We start from the raw sequence: 22,888 nt of genomic DNA, 5'->3' as shown, positions 1-22,888 counted from the left end.
TCTACTATGTTTGCAAGCTTCAAGAATAGTTTGCTCAGATGATTTTAAAAGACGTTGTTTAAAAAACAGCTTATAAATATTTTCTTCAACACTGCCCGGAAGACTCATGTCAACTAACTCATCACAATGACAGTGATAATAGCAATTCAGATTTACTTCTTTAACCCTCCTGACCTTACGAAACAAAACTTTATTGTCCATGTTTTACAAATAAAATAACTGAGGCCTGAACAGATTCAGTTACTTGCCCCCATTAACAGAGCTGGAGAGCAAAGGTAGTCTCACTTAGGGTTAACTTCTTTTGTGTGTGTGTGTTTAATGATGTTTACTTTGGCATTCTTTGAATTTGTGAAATATTACAGAAACACTGACAAATTTTAATAAGATAATACAAAAAATCATTAAATATCTTTTAGCAGAGATCCTTTAAACAAAACAGGGTATACCACACAGCAGTAAAAACTGACGCATCTCTGAGAATAGATTTTTCAAAAATACTATTAAGTTAAAAAAGGTTGTTGAAAAAAGATATTTACAGTGTGGTATAATTATATAACTTATCAGATATCACACAACCATGTTATGTGTTGGTATATACATATACATACATTATACATACATTATATATATGTATATTACATATAACCATGCTATCTAGATATGTACTGGATGGCTATTTACCAAATTAATGGTACTGGTTGCCTCTTGGGAGGAATAAGGATATGTCGATGAATATAAAAGAAACCATATCTTTATCAGTTGTATTTTATTTCTCAAAAATTAAAAAAAATATTAAACATGTATCTTAAAATTATAGAAGTATATAAAATGCTACAAAATTATAGAATTATTATAAAATGTTCTACTTTTCTGGTGTTTTGAAAATGTTACCATAACAACTTTTTTTTTTTTGGCTTTAAAAAAAAAAGATTTATTTATTTATTTATTTATTTGAGAGAGAGAGAGAGAGCCCACAGGCAAGCAGGGGAACGGGTAGAGGGAAGAGGGAGACAGAGAATATCAAGCCAACTCCCTGCTGAGCTCGGAGCCCAACATGGGGCTCGACCCACAACCCTAAGACCATGACCCGAGCCGAAGTCAAGTCAGATGCTCAACCCACTAAGCCACCCAGGTGCCCCATATCAGCTTTTAATAACATATTTTTTTCCAAGCTGGAGAAAGTATACTAAGGAAACCAGTCTATTATATCACATGCAACATCCCCTCTCCCTTCCATGTCTTCTAGCATTTTTTTTTCCAATTCTTTAATACCCATCACCAGGCTAACCCATCCCCCCACCCCCCTCCTCTCTAGAACTTAGGTTAACTTCTAAGCTCATCAACACTCCGAGGAGTCTCAGTGTGAGAGGTAGGAGACACCCATTTGTGGGGAAGATGGGAACAAGCTCATGGAGCCAACATGGACAGACACAGAGCCGGTTAAAGGACAGAGGACTGGTGAGGAAACCAATCACAGTTGGTAGTGATCCTTTGTAAAGCATGAGAGTGGGGAGAGTGTCAGTGTGGATGACTATAGCGTGTGAGGGAAGGCAAGATTTGGAGATGAAAGAGAAAGAATGAAGGGTATTGGGCTAAAAGTTAATTGGTTGTCTCGGTGTTAGCCTAGCAAATTCCTCATGGACTAGAGATGTGATTCCTCCAAATTAAGACACTCAAGTTCTAAGACTACTTCTCTTTTGCTGAAGTGAAATGTTTTTCATGTAAAGACAGTCATGTGTACATGATCATGCATTCCATCAATTTTGTAAAAAAAAAAAAAATTAAATTATGTTAGAGAAACATCTAATTTTAGTTAAAATGTAAAGTTAAACCTAGTAATTTTTGGAGGGAAATTGGGCAATAATTACTCAAAACTGCATGTACCACTTGTTCTGGCATTTCTACTAAGAATCTATTATTCAAAAATACTTGCACAAATTCACTCACACACACACACAAACACACAGGAAAGTCACAGTGGTACTGCATATAGTAGGGAAAAAACAGAAACTTCAGAATCATTCAGAAGGTTAATGGTTAAATATATCCATACTATGGAATACTATACAACATTTTTAAAACAGTAATAGACCTGTTTGAACTAACATAAGCTATCCATCATCTATTAAGAGAAAAAAGCAAAATGCAGAAAAATATTTTTAATTGTTTTTTAAAACTTTCGTATGTGTGTGCACAGAGAAAGCTGTCTCAAAGAATACAAACCGCACTGTCCGCAGTAGTTGCTTTGCGGGGTAAGAGGCCTGTTGGAGACTAAGGGAAGGAGCCCATGAGGATTTGTCTTTTTATCTTCATATAATTCTATACTACTATACATTTTTTCAACATACTTTTTTTTAATTGATTTAAATTTTCCCTAAGTTTCACACTGCTGCACTTTAGGACAGCAAATTCAATTCTCTCCTATAGAATATATTTGCAAACTATATTAATCACCAGGAGATCTTACCTTTGTTTCACCAACTGTCAATGCCTGAATATTCTATGATAGAAAGAATATGCTTATAATAACCAAATTATCTCCCTAGGATACTTGTAAAAACTGGTTGCTAATGCAAGCCCAATTACAATGAACATGACCATCCACAGGGAAACAAAAGGAAGAAAGATGTGACATAAGGCCTTCATCAAACAACTCCAACTGTCACCCACTGCTAGATTCGGAACATGCACGTGTACAGGAATAAATCTCCAAGTTCCCACTAAGAACAAAATGGAATGAAAAATGACAGTGTTACTTTTTGTTTAACAAATTCTGAGCACGTACGGCTTCTTAAGTATTGTCCTTAGGGAAGGTACCAAGATACACAAGTCATAGTTTCAGCCCTGATGGAGTTTACAATCAACTAAAAATAAGCTACACAATGAACACAGTATTGCTGAGTAGGTCTGCTTGTTTGTTTGGAATCTCTAAGAGACCTAAATGGACTGATATATAAGATGGCTGGGACACAGAGGCATTTCGAGGCTAAGTTAAGCAGGAGTAGCAGGCATGAATGGAATTTATGGTGTTGGTTTTATTAGAACCACACTCAAACAAATTGAAATGTCTGATCAAAGAACAACAACACAGAAGTGCACACTTGGGTGGAACTACAGGAGGTGCATGTGTGTGGCATGACATGAGTGCCTCGTGCATCTCTGTAGAAGTATCACCACCAAAGTCATAGAATCAGAGGTGGAAGAGGTCTTACATGCCACGTGTCAACTGCATCTGACACATGGATATATCCCTTTTACTTCTGTGACTGAAATGGTATTTCTGGGCACATGACACTGAAGTCAGGGAGAAGTCTAGCCTACATCTGGGATTGGCCCAAGCTCTAGGAGTGAAAGGGCCACTGCAATGACCCCTCCTCCCCACCACCACTGTTCCAAGTCTGGACCAATGCCAGCTTTCTCTCAGTCTGTCCTTCTTTGCAGTAATGTGCCCAGTACAGGCTAGCTCATGGGGGCAAGGGGAGGGGGGTGTCACGAAACCAAAGTGCCCAAGAGAGAAAGGAGAAGAAATACATGCCAGAAAGTTAGAGGAAAGTAAGATAACCTCCAACTCTGATATCATTCATCTCCCAGCTGGTTTCTTCTCTCATGAGTACTTCCGGATACCCTAAACATGAGGTAAACTCAGTTATATTGTAGTAGTATTATTATTACACATGTATACCTTATTAAAATTCTCCCAATGTTATTAGAGAAGATCATGACCATTTTAAATGAGAAAAAATGAATTTCACCCAAGGTCACTCAGGTAATACATAGTAGAGACAATACTGGACTCTAGGCTTTCAGATTTTAAGTTCAATGTTCTGTCCCTATACCATGATTTACCAATCTATATAATACATCTCCTTTAATAGGAAACATAAAGGACCAGAAAAGGCTGAGTTAACAAAGAGGGTGGACTAGCACTTGGAAATCAGTAAATTTCTAGAAAAGTACTCAGCAAAGACACCAGCATCTTTTTTGAGAATGTGGAAGTTACATTTTATTAGAATGTAAAACCAAAAGCAAACAATTTTGCTGAAAAAAAAAATGCAGAACTACAGCCAGCAATCTCCTTGGAGGGCCATTAATATCAACTATCTTAGAGCCACTATTTACCATACAGTAGTTAGTTTTATAATCTAATCAAAATTATGTGGAGGAAATGTTGCTTTCACAAAGCAACAAAGAAATGCAAAAAAAGTCTACTGAAAAGGACTTACCTATTACAATAACTAAGGCTATATTTCAACTACCTTCGCTGAATCTCTGATCTTGGATGTCATTAACCCATTCTCGGTTTCTTCCCCTCGAACCTACTACAATTATAAATTTGCAATACCAAGCTGATAAGGACATTGTTAGGAATAATGTGCCTGAAATTGTCTTGAAAAAGCTTTTAACTCCTCAGGATAAAATTCTTGTAAAAATGACATATTTCAAAATACAGTGACCCTACAGTGCCAACCCCCCATGCAGTCGAAAATCCACATATAACTTTTGACTGCCAAAAAGCCTAACTACTAATCACCTACTGTTGACTAGAAGCCTTACCAATAATGTCAACAGTATCAACATGTAAATTTTATATATGTATTTTATACTGTACCCTTACCATAAAGTAAGCCAGAGAAAAGAAAATGTTAAGAAAATTTATAACAGAAAATACATTTACAGTATGATACATATATTTATTGAAAAAAATCCAGGTATAAGTGGACCTGTGCAGTTCAAATCCGTGTTGTTCAAGGGTCAACTGTAAAAAGGAAAAGCAACCAAGAGAATTTTAAGAAGTATTAGGATATGTTCACAAGTAAAACGAATAACCAACTGTTACCAATGTAGTTTGTACTTACTTACAAATTATGATTTTCTTCTAAAAAGGCCTTGGATAAGCTTAACCTCTTGGGCTTTAAGAGACCCATTAAGATAACTGAATCTAAATCCTACCCTGACTCTATTTATCTAGCCAAGTAAAAGTGATACTTCTCCTTAAGATAAAACTTAACTTTTACCAATCTTTGTGTTCAAGACATCTTTCTTCTCAAAGAAAAAACACACCCGAAAAGACCATACAAAAATGTACTGCTTTAACAGTTTGGAGAATACTTTGGGGGTGTTTAGAGGCAGGTGAGATCATATGGTCAAATAACTGAAGAACATTTTTTAATCCCACCCTCCAGTAAGTCATCAATCTAAGAATTAAAATAAGACCCTCCAAGGAGCAGACTCCCCATTTTGTCACTTACGGTCATGGCCTGCTTCCTACCTCTCCTCTTTTTACCACTTGTCACGCTACGATGGAAGGCAGGAAGGCAGCTCATGTGATTGCCCATTTCCAGGCTACGAACAACTCTGATGATAAATTAAGTGAAGAGGAAGCTGGTGGGATAAACTGTTCAAGTTCACTGCTCTTGTGAAGCCACTCTCATACAAAAGTTATCTGAAAATCACAGTAAGCCTAAAGCTAACCTGCATTCTGTCCTTGCTATTTCCTTAACTTTTTCTTCTAATTTTAGAAAATCTGAAAGAAATACAATGTCACATGAACACTTTCTCGCATCCAACTTCACATTACATTGATTCGTTAGTCTTACTATTTCAACATGGAAGTGAATTTTCGAAGCTGTTAGACAAGAAATTCTGGGGGCTGCTGTTCTTCAAAACAAGGAAGACACATGCAGAACAAACAACTGATTGTTGATGTGGACCTCTGGTTAAACTAAAATGCAGAGACGAATATAACCCTAATGGATTATAAAAATTCAGAGAAAAAAAAAAAAGGAAAGAAAGAGAACACATAAAAGTTTGAAGAAATGGTGTATCCCATTCTTCTACCTCCACCGAACAATTTAATAAGAAGCCACAGATAGGCTCCTGAGAAATCTCTGAGATGACTGTGAACTGGCCTGAATTTTCACAAAGCAGCAAGATTGAGCCAGGTGATAGGACAGAGCAGACTACTTGAAAAGGTCCTTGAGTGCATGTACTTTTGGTGGGTCAAAGGTACTTCTGTGCCACAGTTATTTACAACACTGTTATTTAACAATGGCAGACTGTACCAAGTAAAATGCTTTACACACTTTAATAAAGCTGAGTACTAGAAGAAATATGGCTATATGGATGTTCCTCTAACATAAAAACCATTTTAAAAGTATCTTACAGCACCAGGAGACTTGTAAAAGAATGTTCACAGTAGCTTTATGCAAAACCAGATCCATAAACAGTGGAATGGACAAACAGTGATGTTCTCATAGCTAAAATATTCTAGAGTTGTGCTGTCCCAAAAAGGTAGCCACCAGACACATGTGGCTATTAAGCACTTGCACTGTGATGATGCTGTGGTTTGAGATATACTGTAAGTATAAAACAGATTTCAAAGACTTACTATGAAAAAAGAGTAAAATATGTCAATTCTTTGTTGAATTTATATCTATAAATATTGAGATAAATAAAATATTAAAATTAATTTACTTGTTTCTTTTTAAATAGGCTACTAGAATATTTTAAACTATACATGTGGCTCACATTATGTTTCTTTTGGACAATACTGCTCTAGAACAATGAAAATGAATGAACTATAGGTACATGAAACAATAGGCATAAATCTTACAAACATGACTTGAATGAAAGTCAAGTAAAACTAAAACTAGTGTTTAATGATGTCAACAACAAAACACAAACCACCATGGAAGTGATTACCATAAAAACCAGGCAGTGGTTACCATGGGGAAGAGAGAGGAGCTTGTGACAGAGAGGGGACATATGGAACTCTCTCAAGTGCTGAGAATAGTCTATTTCTGGGAGATGGGTGTTGGTTCACTTTATTAATCTACACGTTCATATTTTATGCACTTTTCTGTATGTTTTATCTCACAATTTTCAAAGTTTTCAAGGAATAACCTTAAACTTGCTTTCCTTAAACATTTATATTCACCAAAGTAATAAATGACTTTGAAGAAACCTCAAAAAATATAGAATTGAGTGACTGGTCCTATATCTCATCGATATAACCAAAGAAATGTAAAAATGTTAGGCCCAAGAGCTGCTTAGTCAAGATTGTGTTACATTCTTTAACATATTTTAAATATTTTTAAAATTATGTCTAAATGTTTTTAAAGCACAGCAACCTATAATTTAACCATATTATTTATCCTGTGTTAACATACCCCATGAAATAGGAGGTGGATGTATTTCTGACAATTTGCACATATATTCTTATAAGTCAATGTATTTGCAATGCACAAAATAAGCAGCTGATAAATGCGTTTACAAATAAATGAGATAATGTTCCGTGTATAAAAATCCACAAGAAACCATTTTTGAGATTTCTTATACACAATGATAGTCATCTCCTAAATTCTCTCTGAACAAGTTGTAATATTTCTCTAAGAATAATTTATTTTCTTACTATGAGGCATCCTGTCAGAAATGTACTGCTTTGGGAGTGCCTGGGTGGCTCCATTAGTTAAGTGTCTGACTCTTGATTTCAGCTTAGGCCATGATATCAGGGTTGTGAGATTGAGCCCCACGTCAGGCTCTGTGCTGGGTGTGGAGTCTGCTTAAGATTCTTTCCCTCTACCTCTGTCTGGCCCTCTCTCTCTCCCCCTCTCTAAAAAAAGGAAGGAAAGGAGAAGAAACAGAGAGAGAGTGAGTGAGAGAGGAAGGAAAGAAGGAAGGAAGAAGGGAGGGAAAGAGGGAGGAAAAGAAAGAAATGTCCTGCTTTGGAAAATAAATTTTAAAAGAAAATGAAAAAAAATTCAGAGTGTGCACAAGTCAGTTTACTGATAAAATCTGACAAAGGTGAATTAAATGACCAAGTACGTGTTTTCCATAACTAGTATCTAATATTTGATGAAATTTTCCCAAATGAAAAAGTAAGAGACAAGCTTTAATAAATGACAAATTTTTCTGAGCACAAAAGGCTTGGTATCTAGTAGAACACACAAAACACTTCAAAAGAAATGTTTTAGGATGCAAAACTAAACTTAAAAATCTCAGTATGTCAACTATACTTCAGTAATAAAAATAATTTAAAAATCTCTCTTGGCTACTTAAGAGCAATGCTGATGACCTAAATTCACATTTAATTCATTTTTATGCAGAAGAACTGAATTTATAAATGAAAAAGAGTAAGAGAAGAAACCTACAGAATGATGTCTATAACTCACCATGAACTTGGTTGATTTCTGAATTCTGGGAAAGAATTTCATCTGCTAATTTCTGAGCAGTTGGCAAAACTTCTGTGTGGTGCACTGTGATCAAATACTGTACAAACTTTTGTAGTTGGTCTCTATTCATTTGAAAGAGAGTCTCTGAAATGGGAAGATGCAATTTGACCTGATCTGGCTTGCGGATGCGGTATAAAGACAGTGCCACAACATGAGCACAATAAAATATGTCCTTGTTTCCACAGCTGCAGGTCACTGAGGTAATCTTGCAACGATCAAAGCTGATGGCCACGTTGCAAACAGTTTCTGGCTCCGACTGTATTGCAGGTTCTGTCACTGTGCCACTCAAGTGGAAACCTGTGTGAGAGAAAGGGAAGAGAGAGTTTAGCTGCTGCCTTCAGATGCTATGACGTATTTCTAATTCTTTGAAATGCATAGTACTTGACAGCTGCAAGAAAAAAATATGACAGTTTTTATTTTCAAGTAAAAACATTCAGGCTACTCAAACATCCTCCGCACCTCCCCTTCTCCACGTCTTACAGGTAAAAAAAGAAATGGTATTCAACAGATATGCTGAAGTATTTCACGCAGCCATACAAAACCACTTATAGCAATATGCCGCCATCACACTGACAGGAAGTTGTTAGATCACAGCACTCATAAGCCATAATTACTCTGAATCTGTGGCATACCTGACAAAAATCAGTGGTTTTCTTCCTTTTCTTTTTTAAACTTTTCAAAGTAGAGTAGGCCAGCTTGGTCTTCTGCTCAAAAAACTCCCCCCCTTCCCCCCACCTTTACTCCAGGCGGCCACTAGCATCTTCCAAACAACAATGCAACTCTGGGGTGGGTCTTTCACACACATTGACCAGATAAATTTTTTTACTGAATAATCCTTTATGTAACATGCATGACATATGCCCCAATACAGCAAGGTCCATTAGCAATGTCTACTGATGGAACTGCAAAGCCCACCAGATCTCATACATACCACAGTCTAAGTAGCTCACGAGCTGATACAGATGTAAGGTTGTCAAATAAACTTACACACACACAAACACGCAAGCACACAAAATCGCCAAGTGGAAAGGGGCCTTACAACTTAAACTTGGAACTACACACAAATCCTCCACACCCTCCCTGACCAATAGGCCATGCGGCCACTGTTTATAATGGTCCAGACATGAAACATGCACCCCACACAAGCAACAATTCCCTCCAACCCTTGGACAGCCATAGGAAGAGCTCACAGCCTTTTGAAAATTGCCTCCCAGCACACTGCCATCAGTCAGTCCTGGCCTGTGTGGCCAGGGGACAAAACCTCCTCCCTACGTCTCTATAAATATGTGGAAAGCTAATCCTAATTTTTTGGGGGGCGGGGCACATCCACTCAGTTCCACCTTCTTTCTCTGACAGCCAAATTCAGAGGTAAGGGCTAAACCTTCAGGAGATCACTTTGGGAACCTCCTGGACACTGATCTACCTCAAGATTTGGGGTACCTGACAGAAACCCAAGCTCCAAAATGAAGCCTCTGGCTCTCTTTCAGCTTTCCACTATCTGTGCTACTTGAATAAAGTTCATTGAGCAGGACACTGTCTTCATTCACAAAGAGAAAGATCTTTACCATGTGGGAAATCTGGGACGGATGGCAGACATAGGACATGAGAATGACAGCCAGATGATGCTTAAAATTCACATGTGAGGTACCTGAACCCTACTTACTGTCTTCCCTAAGGGATGATAATCAGGCCAGAGAGTTGGAAGAAATACTACTCACTACTCAAAAGAAATCTTTCGGAGTAATATAATTTCATCCTAATAATTCATATTTAGTAACATAGTGGAAAGAGAAATGTGTGGTAATAATTTTTACCAAATTAATCAATTTAAAAAGAACAATCCCTAAAGTTACTATTAAACTTCATAAGAAATTCAGAGAATTGTAATATGATAACCTTTGTTTTTCTTACAAAGAGATTATCTGTTTCAGAATGAATATTCCACTCTCCTTTATCTCTTTCAGTCAAGAAGTTTTTTGAATACAACAATTAAAGATAGTGATGTAAAATCATAGTTTAGAAAATTTTTAACGTTTTTTCCCATGAGGAAAAAGTCAGAGAAAAAGTAAACACCCAAGAAAATTTCAAAAGTGAAGAATAATAAGGGCAAACTTACATTATATACCAGATGTACTATAAGCATACAGTAATTTAAAATCCATGGGACAGGCACAGATTAAGACAGAAAAAAAAAATGGATCGTAAGAGACAACTCAGAAAGTTCTCAAGTATATTCTGTACGTTTAGTGCGAGGGATCTCAACATTTTCCACCTGTCACATACATATATGTGTACAAAGAAACCAGTTATCACTATGGGGAAAGACTTACCATAAACCGACCATTTATAAAATTGATCCTTCCCAGCTTAACACTATTATATCTCTCCTAGTCCACCAAAGTCACCATCTTTGTCTCTCCGTGAAAGTGATAGAGAACTTCTCCAATCACAGGCAAAGCCAAGACAATTGAAGATCCAAGAGTTAGACTAGTTAGCATTTAGTATGTAAGGGTATAACATAACGCATACTTCAAAACAGACCGATTTAACTACCGAAGAAGAGGCCCTTAAGAAAAGTGATGAATCCCTCAAACAGTTTTACAGAAAACCGTTTCAGCTGTATAAGTCAGAAAGAAGTAAAGTATATTCAATGCTGCTGTCATGAAATTATGTCAAAGGTAAAACTCATTATTCAATTCCATTACAACAAATATTTACTATTCTCATAGTCTTTTAAAAAGCAAACTATAAAATATTGTGACTTCCAAAACAATTTAAGTCAAGAGATATATGAGAGCACACATGAACATATACATGTCTCACAGAGTAACACTTCATTAATCTGATATCAAAGATTAAGACATTTCATGAATGTTCATTTTCAAAACAATTCTAGATTATCTTTCAAGTACCCAAACTCCTTTAAAAATTCCAACCATTTTTCTTAGAAAGATTTCTAAATGTTGTAAGTTCTACCCTGCCACCCTAATCAGCTGACCATCTGGTGTTACCAAATGAGGGGGGCAACACTCCCTGTAACAGTCAACTGCAGGTGACAGTATTTTTTAAGCAGGTTTTTTGTTACTTTTCTCCACTATTAGCCATCACAAGGTCTCCTCTCTTATACAGCTAGTCTTTTTCATAAAAAATTCTTTGCCCTCAGGCCAGCTGCGCCTCTAATTTGACTAGTTTTGTGGCAGCTATTCAATACTCTGAGGCTTATGTGTTTGTGGGTTTCCCCATCTTACTTTTAGGTTGGGGATGGCTGATGTTGCTAGAGGTGACTGGCTTTATTTGAAATACAGGAAAATTACAACACACATATGAGTGAGAGCTGGTATATTACTTTATAAGACTATGCAATACTGAGTCAGTATACAGGAACTCCAGCAGGTCTCATTTCAATCTTGTGAGAAACCTTCTTTGAAATCCCAGCTCACCCTCAGAATGGTTTTGAATCATGCCAGAGCACCTGCAAAAGAAACAAGGAGAATACTCCTCCCTCAACAATCCCTAGACAGCTACATAAGCCATCCTTTCTCCAGCCCTTACTCCCTACCCACAGCTGGTCTTGTCTCTTAGGGAGTGGGCGACCTGAAACAAAATAATGCTCCTAAGAATGGATTTTGCCTTTCTGGAGTTCTGACAAACCCTGATGACCCATTGTTTTAGAATTGCAAATACAAAATCTCTTTCTGGTATAGTTAACTGTTCTGTATGACAGAACTGAGGACAAAGAAAGGGGCAATTCTGCACTCCATAGTAAAACACGGGCAATTAATTTTCAAAGAACTAAAACTGAAAAAATTACACAAACCTTTTTTTCTTTGACTTTACAAAATACAATCTGTCAAAGACAGTTAATCCCATAAGAGCAAACCTCACAGGGCAAATTGTTTCATCACCACCATGTTTTATCAGTGAGCCCAATAAAACGTTAGTATTCACATTCTCAATCTGCAGACCTGAAGAAAAACAAAGCAGAAACCAAGGCACAGCATGTGGAAGCTTTGGCAGTAGAGACATTTTGATTCCCATCAGGCTGTCTCATTTAAATGCTGTGTGCTCTGGACATGTTACTTAACCTCTCTGAGTCTTGCTCTATTCGTTTGTGAAATGGGGCTAGAAACACCTCCTTGGGTTGTTCTGGGGATTTAAATGAAAAAACATATGTAAAGCACCTGGCACATAGTAAAAGTGCTCGTTAAATTTTATTTCTCTTTCCTTCCCTTCCCAGCTGGAGAAATAGGGGAGGGGTGTTGGACACATTCCCTTCATCTGCAACACTTTTTTTTAATCTTTGCTACTGGAATCTTGGAAAGGGGGGCGGAGGTCTCACTTGAGAAATGGCTTATAAAACAAGCGTGGCCACAGAGGATGTTTGAGCTAAGTGAGGTGGATGACACTACAGGGATCAATGCTATTTGACAACAAAACCAAAAATCTTCAGTCAGTTACACCTTTGTTTAATCCAGCTTTCTTTCCCCATTTTCTTATTATGTTCTACCAACACACAGTTAATTTTGTGAATGGGTGTTACTTTATACACAGAGAAACCAGAAAACAATAGGGGAGAGATTTATTTTGTTTTAGTACCCCTACGTATTTCTAAAATGTTATAATGCAGTGATTCTCAAAATGTGGCCCAGGGACATACCCACAGGGTCCCCAAAACTCTTTCACAGGGTCTAAAAGATCAATTTTTTTTCCACAATACTACCTAGACATCTCTGACCTTTTAAACTCTCCCTCACAAGCATACATTTAATTTTCCAGAAGCTACAGGATGTGTGATATCACAACAGAATGAACACAGAGACAGGAAAATCCAGCTCTCTGCCACAAAGACAGACATTGCAAAGATTTTCAAAAATGTAATACAATGTCACCTTTTCCACTAAAATATCTTTTGTTTGGGGGCTACAGTTATTTTTTTCATAAAGGTATGCTCTTTATTATTAAAGGTATATTAACTTTATTACTGTTATTTAGTGAATAGTTGCTATTTTTTCTCGGCTTTAATTTCAAACAGTAAATATCAATAGGCCTAATCCTCATAAGAAAAGGACTTGTGGGATCCTCAATCATTAAGAATGAGATCAGAAAGACAAAAAACTGCAATTATAAAATGTGCTGCTAAAAAATGGAAAAAATAAATCCTCTTCACCAAATCATCTTTCAAATGGCATTATTTGCACTTGGATCTTACACCAGGTCAGTAGTGAATAAGACTCAGCAGAGAAATACTGAAGGGGCAAATTTCTCACCCATGAACACATATTCATATCATCTACATTAATCTCACATTAACAAGGATTAATTAAAGTTTCTAGAAAGCAAACATTTACTCCATCACTGATATGCTAAAATGAACTTTCCTTGAAAGGTGATTTTTCCTATCTAAAGTTGAATTTCTGTTGCATTTTAAAGGGGACTAGGAGATACGTGATACCAGACTGGAAAGACAACTGTTTTAAAATACACAAAGAATTTCTAAAGTTTGGCTATTTTGTGTGTGTGTGTGTGTGTGTGTGTGTGTGTGTGTGTCTGTGTGTGTGTGTGTGTGTCTGTGTACTTATACTCAGTTAACTGAAAAACGGTTACAAATTCAAAGCATTAGAAAATTTCTAAGCTAAAATAAACTGGCAGACATGAAATAAATAAATACACACTAAAAACTACTTTCAGGGTACATTCTTTTCAGAAAAATATGCACCCTGTGCATGAGGCGCTCAAGTAACATATTCTTTGTTGAAAAAGAATTTAACATAAGCATTGGTATAGTACTTACACAAATACATCTTTCACCCTTTTCCTAAATAAAAAGAACCCCTGGGGAAATTAAAGGCAGAAACCAAGGCAATGTAATGTTATGGCTGAAAGGATGGTAAGGGTTATGAGAGGTTTTTCTGTATTTTTTTTTTAAGCTAAGTCTAAAAATGCAAAAGTGTTAACACTTAACTGTCTCATAACAAAGTATTCATTGGTTGACTAAACCCATTATATTGGCTAAATGCAGAGTAACTAATATCTGATTATGTGTCCTTGATAAAACAGGAGTTAATCATTGCCTCCAAACACCTTTCACCTTTCCTAAGTCTGATACACACCACACACAATCCAACAACATGCCATGTTGCAATTATCAGTTTAAAAACAAAAAAAATTAATTCCAATCAAATACAATTTCCAGATCTGTAGTACAGATGAGATCAAGAGCCCAAGATGGAGGCACTAAACAACTCAAAACCCAACTTGTCTAAAATATGATATTCCTTCTTCAACTACAGAATTTTCTCAAAGGGAAAAACCTAAATTAGACTGCATCCTCTAAGCTGGCTAATTAAATTCTCTAGCCCTAATTTAGAATACTAAGCTTAAACAGCTTATAGAGAAACATTAGGCGATTTTGCTGGCAATCACTAACGAAGCAGTTTCCGTCTTTTCAGAAAAATTATTTTTTTAAAGGAAAAGCTTTAATTTTAAGTTCACCTTAAAAATGTCGGTCTGGGATGGAATCACTCCTACACTTCATTAATAGTTGAGAGAAAGACAATGGCAAATTAATGCAAAGACCAGACTGTAAACTACAGCACACCACATAAACAACATAAAAATTTACGGAGCATGCACTGGATGGGTCCAACCAAGAGTTCCCAGCGGCATTCTGTTCAGTATCAGTTTTATTTTCTAGTTAATGTATATTCTTGCACCATTTCATATAAGGATCCATATGATCACAATAACTGTGTTAGTAGATATGAATGGCGATAGTTGTTTAAAATTATTTCTGAAGAAAAAACACTTATCCATTCATTTAGCTACCTGCAATAAGCACCCAGAAGGAGCATTACTTTGAGAATGCACTAAATTAAAAAAAAAAAACAATCACATCATTCCTTGTCATGCCAAATCTTGAAGCACATAAGTAATTTTCCAGAATGCATTTCTGTATTTTAACATGCATATTTGAGGGAAACCACCATTGTCTAGCCTCAGAATGGAAGGGGCTGCGGGGTGGTAAACACATTAGGTAGAATTTGACTTATTTGCACAACTGTAAAGCTGCATGGTGCTTAGGAATTTTCATTATTTGCCAAATCTTCTAAATTCTACTTCCTTGGGTCCTAACCTTTTCTAATATAAGCAAAGTAGTTCTAGCCTTCCACTCTTAAAGGCCCTATCCAACAGGCTCCCTTGCGCCATTTGCATAGCCCCCAGTACTCCCATTGCCACCCCTCCAGCTCAGTGATTCCTCCTCTTCCCCTCCCCCACTTGGTCTCTCACCTGGGTCTTCAACTTCTGAAGTACAAATTAAGTTTATTAGAGCCCTTTGGTGTCCAAACACCAACTCTTAGCACTTCTACACACCTTTGTCTTACTTACCAGGGTCCAGGCCTAGATCAAGGAGGAGACAGAAAATCCTTTTCACCTGTTTATTTCCTGTTGTTGCTTACAGCCAAACAACCTTTAGAAATGCTTGGCTGTTTGCTTTAGGAGCGGAAGGTAAAAGAGAAACTCTAGAGACTAGTTCTGTTTACCAGAGCCAAGAGGTAAGGAGAAGTATGCTCAGACCAAGGAGGGGAGAATGCAGGCTTCAGTGGTCAAAATCCTCCACCCACACCCTGAAGCTCTGGGCCTGAGCCCTCAATCCCAACATGAGACCCCACATCTTGGCCCTAACCAATTCCTAATGCCTAAGGCCCAGACTAGGACACACTTAGCTCTCACAACCAACCTTCCAAAGTAGGCTATGATCATGCTCCCCTTTTTACAAGCTGAGGTTCTCTGAGAGGTAGTGGTAGAAGACACTCTGAATTAATAAGGAGGGCTCTGAAGAAATGTTAGGAACATGGGTTTCTATAATCTAAATGATAAATCTGCACATGTAAAAACTCTCCACACCAACACATATGATCCAAAAGGATGAAGGGAGGCAAACTAACAGATCCAGACAGTATAGAGTGTTAAGGTTTAAGACCCTTGGAGGCAGAGCACTGTCTTTCATTTCTGTAGCCCAAAGATCCAAAACAGCTCCTGGAATGGGCCAGGCCCTTTTAACTGTGTCAAATGAAGGAAGTGATGGGGCTCTTCCAAGCAATGCTTGCCCTGTCCTGCAGAAGTCACAAATAACTAAAAGCTTTGGCCTCAAGCCCAGGATACTTTAAACTTAACTAATAGTTATCTCTTTAGAGCCCACTCCCCTCTTATACTGACTTAAGCTAGCAACAGAGGTCTGTGACATCATGTAAGACAGCAGAGATCTATGGCATTTCCATCACAGATGACTACCCTGAAGCACACACTCAAGAAGCATTTGTTAGATGAAAGAATGCACAAATCCTCTTAGGCTCTTGGTATGTGGAACATATAGAATGGGGCTTCTCGAACTGGAATGTGCATCAGAATCACCTGGAGAACTTGTTGTACTACAGATTGCTAGGCCCCATTCTATGATCCCAAGTGATGCTGCTGCTGCTGGCCCAGGGAACCAATGATGGAGATGATTAGAATTACAGCCTAAACAAGTCTTTTCTAGTCAAAGTACACTTACATGAACGAAGTAAACAGAGCAGAAAAAAATATATATCTTCTGATATGAAGAATGTAGACCATTTCTAGCTTATTATGTAACCTATATGCTCCCCATTCCACGAAGTCAGGTATGGGATATTAAACTGGTCTCAGCATTAAGAAAGAAAAATAAACAAAAAAATTCCACAGTAATAAAAAATGTACTATCATAATTGTTAACACTTACAGCTATACCATCCTACTTTAAGAAAAGGCTTCATTCAAAATCTAAGTTAAAATTTAAAAATTAAAAAACAGAGTATTTACTTTTACAAAGAGATTGTTTCACAATGTCCCATGGATTCCTCATAATTGATGATTCTTTGTGTATTCAAAACAACCAATTAATGAAAAAAATAATGGCAACTAGTTTAGTAACATATTTTTTGCCTATATGAAAAAGTCAGAGGCAACTGAACATACAGGATAATACAAGGTGAGGTAGGACTTTAGAATTTCCTTCCAATTCCAACACATCTGCATTAAATAACCTCAGACAAGTCACTTAGCCTTGATTTTCTCACCTATTAAAAGGGATTAATAATACCTATCTTCCAGAACTGCTCTAAGGAGAACTGACAATGTGTGTTAACCACCACAAGGATTCCTTGTATGGAATGCCTGCTATCATCGTTATTGTAATGGAAACGTAATGCTCTCGGAAGCGTGGCATTTCCAACATGTGTACTAAAACCCTAGCCCTTTGGCGAGAGTGTGCAAGCTGTTGAAAATGCCAAGCTCTCAGGAGCATGCTAGCATTTCCATTACAATAATGGACAAAAGTTGTTATTGTAGTAATTCTACTCTAATATATTCGTATTTCCAAATTAAGGGAACTATCATTTTTAAAAATTTGTCCACATTTTACATAGCACATTCTTAAAATGTGATTTGATTCGAAACAGGGGAAGAAAGAAGGTAAATTAGAAGACTCAAGTTTGTCTCAAAGTAACTTCTAGTTTCAATAAGCAATTTTTCACTCCTACCTTTGAAGATCTCTCCTCCAAAATGTATAACACCTTTTTTATCCCTAATGTTTGGCTTCCGTGTCAATGTATATAAAATTACTTCCACAGCTCAGTCCATCTTGTCTCTGAGCTGGAGACTAATTTAAAGTTGGATGTAACCGTAAGGGAACTTGCAGTTCTTAATGTGGAAGAAAAAGTGACCACAGCTTTTCATTCCCGGTTAATTTATGGCCTAGGGATGAGCAGAGTGAAGTTAGAGCTTCCGCTCTCTTCCAAGAATCCCAAGGAACACTAGGCTTGCCAGAGCTGTAAGTATTGTTATTTCCCTGTATATGGAGATCCGGCTGAGAAGAAAATCCTCTCTGTTCCATGTGTATATCTTTAAGAACAGTGAGTAGATGGCGTTTATACCTTGGCTAAGTGGTACATTTTTTTCCTTAAGCACACAGTAATAAAAGAGAAGCAAAGAGACCGGTCACCTGTTCAGAACGTAGATGAAATTTACTAAGATATCCCTACTCATATCCTGGCTCAGTGTGATTACAGATGGTTTTTTTTTCCTTGTTTTGGTTGCTGTGGGGGAAATGCTTTTCCTAAAGTTTCTACAGTGAATACAAATTACTTAAGAGATACAAAATTGCTTTTAGTAAAATCAAAAAGGTGCTCAAAGTCTTCTTGAGGAAAAAGTCTGCCATATAAATGATGTCTAACACATGTTCTGGAAGCCTGGTAATGACCACACACCAAGTGTAAACACTGACATCATCATCAGTGAGGCTTTGCCCCACTGTCCAGCCCAGCCTATTTTACCAACAGGACACTCCAAGGCTCTCTTTAACCCATGGATGCCCAGCCCTCCCATGGTTCATCCACTTTGCAAAGAAGATGGATTACAGCACTCAAGGTAAACAAGGCAGAGAGAGATTGGGCTCCTGGTTCTAATCTCAGCCATTATCTAATGTCAGCCCCATGGGAAAGTTGCTTCGTATCTTATTTCTTGTTCTTTTTTCTTTTCTCAAGCATTAAATAAGGAAAATATATTAGACGATTTATAGAAACTTAGGAAGGTAGTAATGGAGAGCATTCATGACAAGATGAAGGATGGTAGTTGCCACACTCACTCACACAAGACCTTTGACTTGCCCTGGCTGCTAAGTTGAAGAAACGGTCTTCTCAAAGCACGTCGAAGCTATGGCTCAGGGAAGGAGAGAGAAAAAGGATAAATACCGTTATTGCTGCAGTTATGTATAAGACATACAACACTGGCATGTGGGGAGAATTTTTTAAAACTCTGAAATTCAATATAAAAGTAAACAATTTTTATCTATGCAAGTTGTAACCATCTGCCTACAACTGATATTCTTTTCTAAGATTTTATTTGTTCATTTGAGATAGAGAGATATAGAGAGAGAGCATGAGCGGCGTGGAGAGGCAGAGGGAGAGGGAGAAGCAGACTTCCCGCTGAGCTGGGAACCAGATGTGGGGCTCGATCCCAGGACCTGGGATCATGACCTGAGCTGAAGGCAGACACTTAACTATCTGAGCCACCCAGGTGCCCCTACAACTGATATTCTTAAGGCATGATAGCTTTTTGTGTTCTATATCTAAAATCTAAATCTAATCTAAAAAATTCTATGATTGCATAAATATAAAGTTTATATAAAATGTATAAGATATAGAAAAATAAAGAAACATGAAAGCCCATTAAAGATGACATGAAACAAATGCATCAGATCATCTTGTCTGCCTTCACCACCTAAACAGCAGTATTCTTTCCCTTCCCATCCATTAATTATGAACATGAGTGGCTATACCATTCAACAATCACTTCCCTAATCCCCTAACTTGGTAATAGGCAATGTACAAGTCTCCAGAGAAGTCTCCATGAATAACACATGGGCTCCAGTTCTGAGAATTCACTGGATTATTGGGCCATTGATAGCCAAGAAGTCAGATCAAGGCTGTATTTAGAAATAAGTAAGAAGAAAAACAGTACAGACTCCCATTTCCCAAAGTGAGTTCTATATATGTTAACAGGTATTCACCAAAAGGAGAGGGGGGAGGGTGGTGTTCCATAATGTCATAGAAGTTTGGATTAAGTTGCATCCAGCACCACCCTTCTGGAGACTGAGAATGCACCTCAGAATGGTAACAGCTCTAAGAACTAACACATTAAATGGAGTCCTACTGAACTTTATTTACTAGAACTTTACTTTTTTTAAAGGTTTATTTTAGAGAGAGAGAAAGAGAGAGAGGGAGAGAGTTTGAGCACAGCAGGGAAGGGGCAAGAGAGAGGGAGAGAGAGTCTTAAGCAAACTCTGCACTGAGCACAGAGCCCAACTCGGGGCTTGATGTCACAACCCTAAGATCACAACCTGAGCAGAAACCAAGAGTCTGAACCACCCAGGCACCACTATTTACTAGAACTTTAAAGAATGGTAGTACCAGGTCTAGAACAGCTATAGGAAAAGAAAAAAAGAAAAAAAAAAAAAAAACCACATAATTTAAGGTGAGCAGTTGGACTGCTTAACTAAAGGCTCAATTGAAAGTTTAAAATCATAAATCAACATGAGCCAATTGACAGGTTTTTGTGACTTTTCTCCAGGAGTTTAAACCAACTTAGATGTGAGTGGCTCAAAGGCTGGAGATGTCTCATCAACAATATTCCCCTTCTACTATTAAAGAACCAATTATTTATTGGGAAAAGTAAGCCTAATGTTGAAAGTCAGTCTTCTTATAAGGCAATACAGAAGAAAGCACACCAACTTTGTTATTGCACCACACTTACAGTTAAAAGTTCATCTGGCATTTTCTCAACTAGAAGTATCGATTAATATTCAATGAACCAGAATACCAGACACTCTCAACCCCTAATGGTCAAGAAAGTGTTTACAATATTTTACCTCCAAATCCTAGAAACATGAGTGCAAAGCTCAAATATCTGTTTGAGAGAGGACCTGAAAGAGTCTAACATGCAAATCCTGCATTAGAGTTTATTCCATAATACAAAGAAACAGTACATGGTGTCCTAAGAAGGAGGGGCTGTTAAGATCCTGATGGCACTCCTAAGTACGTAGAACAGCGCCTGGCATATATCACACACTCAGTATTGAGTAGGCGAATAAATAAATGAAGAAGTAAAAACTTTATTTAGTAGAAAGGTTAAATTAAATCTGAATACCCTATGCCGAATTGCTCTGGTGTGAAAAGCTGCAAGATAGCAAAGTCTGAAAACAAATTATCTATGTGCCTTATCACACAGGAAGCATATGTGAAGAAGTAGTTAGTGAGAATTAAATTCTTACTATAGATAATTACCCTGTTTAAGTATGACTTTTTCAAAATCTCACAAAAGCGCCACTAATAATAAATATACACTATTTTAAATAACAACTTGGTTGTATTTATTTCTTCTGAAAACAAACTGCTTATGATATAAATGAACAGATTCCATTTGAGACGAAGAGAACATTTCTGTTGGATGTAGTATTGGTTAACATTATAGAAAGAATCAGAAAAATACAGGTATTGGCTCAGAGCTCCAACCACAGTTTTCCTCTCAACATCAAATAACTGTTAAATAAAACAGTTTATGAATAATATGATCTTATGTTATCAAACATTAGGATTTTTTTAAATTAATAATTTAAAATAGAAAACAGAACTCCCGTGCCAAATTTTTGAATACCATCCATTTTAAACAAGAAATGTAAACCCAAATGGCTTCAAATATTAAAGGGTGCTAATTAAGTACCAATTATGTATATACCGGATTAATGTGTGTTTCAGAATCAAAATGTGTCTAAGTATAATGGAATAAGAAGTGACCTGGGAAAGAGACATGAGTTTTAATCCCAGCTCTGCTACTAATTAGCTATTTGACCTTCAGTCATTAGCCTCATTTTCATATCTGTAAAAAGAGGCTAAAGGACTAGATCAGTGTCCCTTACCTTCTTGAGGGGGGGATTACCCATCCTTGGAGAATCTAAAAAAAGGGTAATAGATGTTTCCCCAAAATATGCAAAAAATTATGCTAAGTGTTTCAGAGTTCAAGATCTATTTTCTTCATTTATTTAGTTTAAGGGCATCCTTGTAGATCTCTTTATAGACCCTCAAATTCTAAACTTCAGAGTCTAACCTATACACACACACACACACACACACACACACACTCACATTCAAAATATGTATACTCACATTCAAAATAGCTCATGAAAATCCAAACTTTTGCCTCAAATTATTTTTTTCTTTGGTTTACAATGGACTTTCAGGGACTTGGTTGGTTTTTTTTTTTTTTAGAATTTAATTTTATTTAATACGTATTATTTGGTTTATTTTTTAAGACATTTAGAAGCAACTGGAATACCCATACAAGTATCCACTTACTTGGAGGCAACCAAACCTACCCAGGATCAAGAGGCTATATTACCCATTCATGAAAATAGGGGACTTCAAATTTAAATACAGCCCATATAATACTGGGCATCAAATGAGGAAACAAGAATAATTCTAGAAGAGGTTTTTAGTGGGGATTAAAGGGGAAAAATAATGAGAAAAAACAGACATCATGTATATGATCCAATGACTGATGACAACTCTATTATACCATAAAACTCAAACAAGGCATATATTAAATGCAGACAAAAGTATAATACTTCAACACCATAAGAGACCACTCAAAAGGTACATGGTCTAGTTCTTTAATCAATCAGAATTAATGTTTATAAAAACTACTTTAATCAATCAGAATTAATATGTTTATAAAAGCTACCTAAAATACAAATATATTGGATATATTGTCAAAGGAAACTCCACAGTATAAAACAAAAACAAAAAACCTGAGGAATGAACTACGCGGCGGTTTTCAAATTCTGGAATTTTGAGGCAAAGGCAAATGGCCTTATGTTTGTAGATCAAATATATTAGCTTAACAAATGTTCCATCATAATTCAAACTAACTTCCCTGACAGAGTATAAACCCTGCTATTTAAAGTTGAAATAAATTTGCCTTTTTCAAGTAGAAAGGTAGTGAGAAATTGTAAAATGTCTCATCTCCAACAGAAATCTATTTCCCTGCTTCAGAAACCTACAGATGTTAGGACTGTAAAATAGAGG

At 36.8% G+C, this 22,888-nt stretch overlaps 1 protein-coding gene across 1 annotated transcript in view; it reads right to left on the bottom strand.

The window, feature by feature from the left end:
- The window catches only part of ZSWIM6 (zinc finger SWIM-type containing 6), a 190,010-nt gene that overhangs the window by 59,878 nt on the left and 107,244 nt on the right, over positions 1-22,888 (bottom strand). The window contains exon 2 of the mRNA XM_027604835.2: positions 8,172-8,528. Coding sequence (XP_027460636.1) covers positions 8,172-8,528 — 357 coding nt within the window. The remainder of the gene's footprint in view (positions 1-8,171; positions 8,529-22,888) is intronic.

This window comes from Zalophus californianus, chromosome 5 (genome assembly GCF_009762305.2).
Source record: "Zalophus californianus isolate mZalCal1 chromosome 5, mZalCal1.pri.v2, whole genome shotgun sequence".
In the NCBI taxonomy this organism is placed as follows: Eukaryota; Metazoa; Chordata; class Mammalia; order Carnivora; family Otariidae; genus Zalophus; species Zalophus californianus.
Note: the sequence above shows the minus strand (reverse complement) of the source record. Positions and strands in the feature narration are given on the sequence as shown.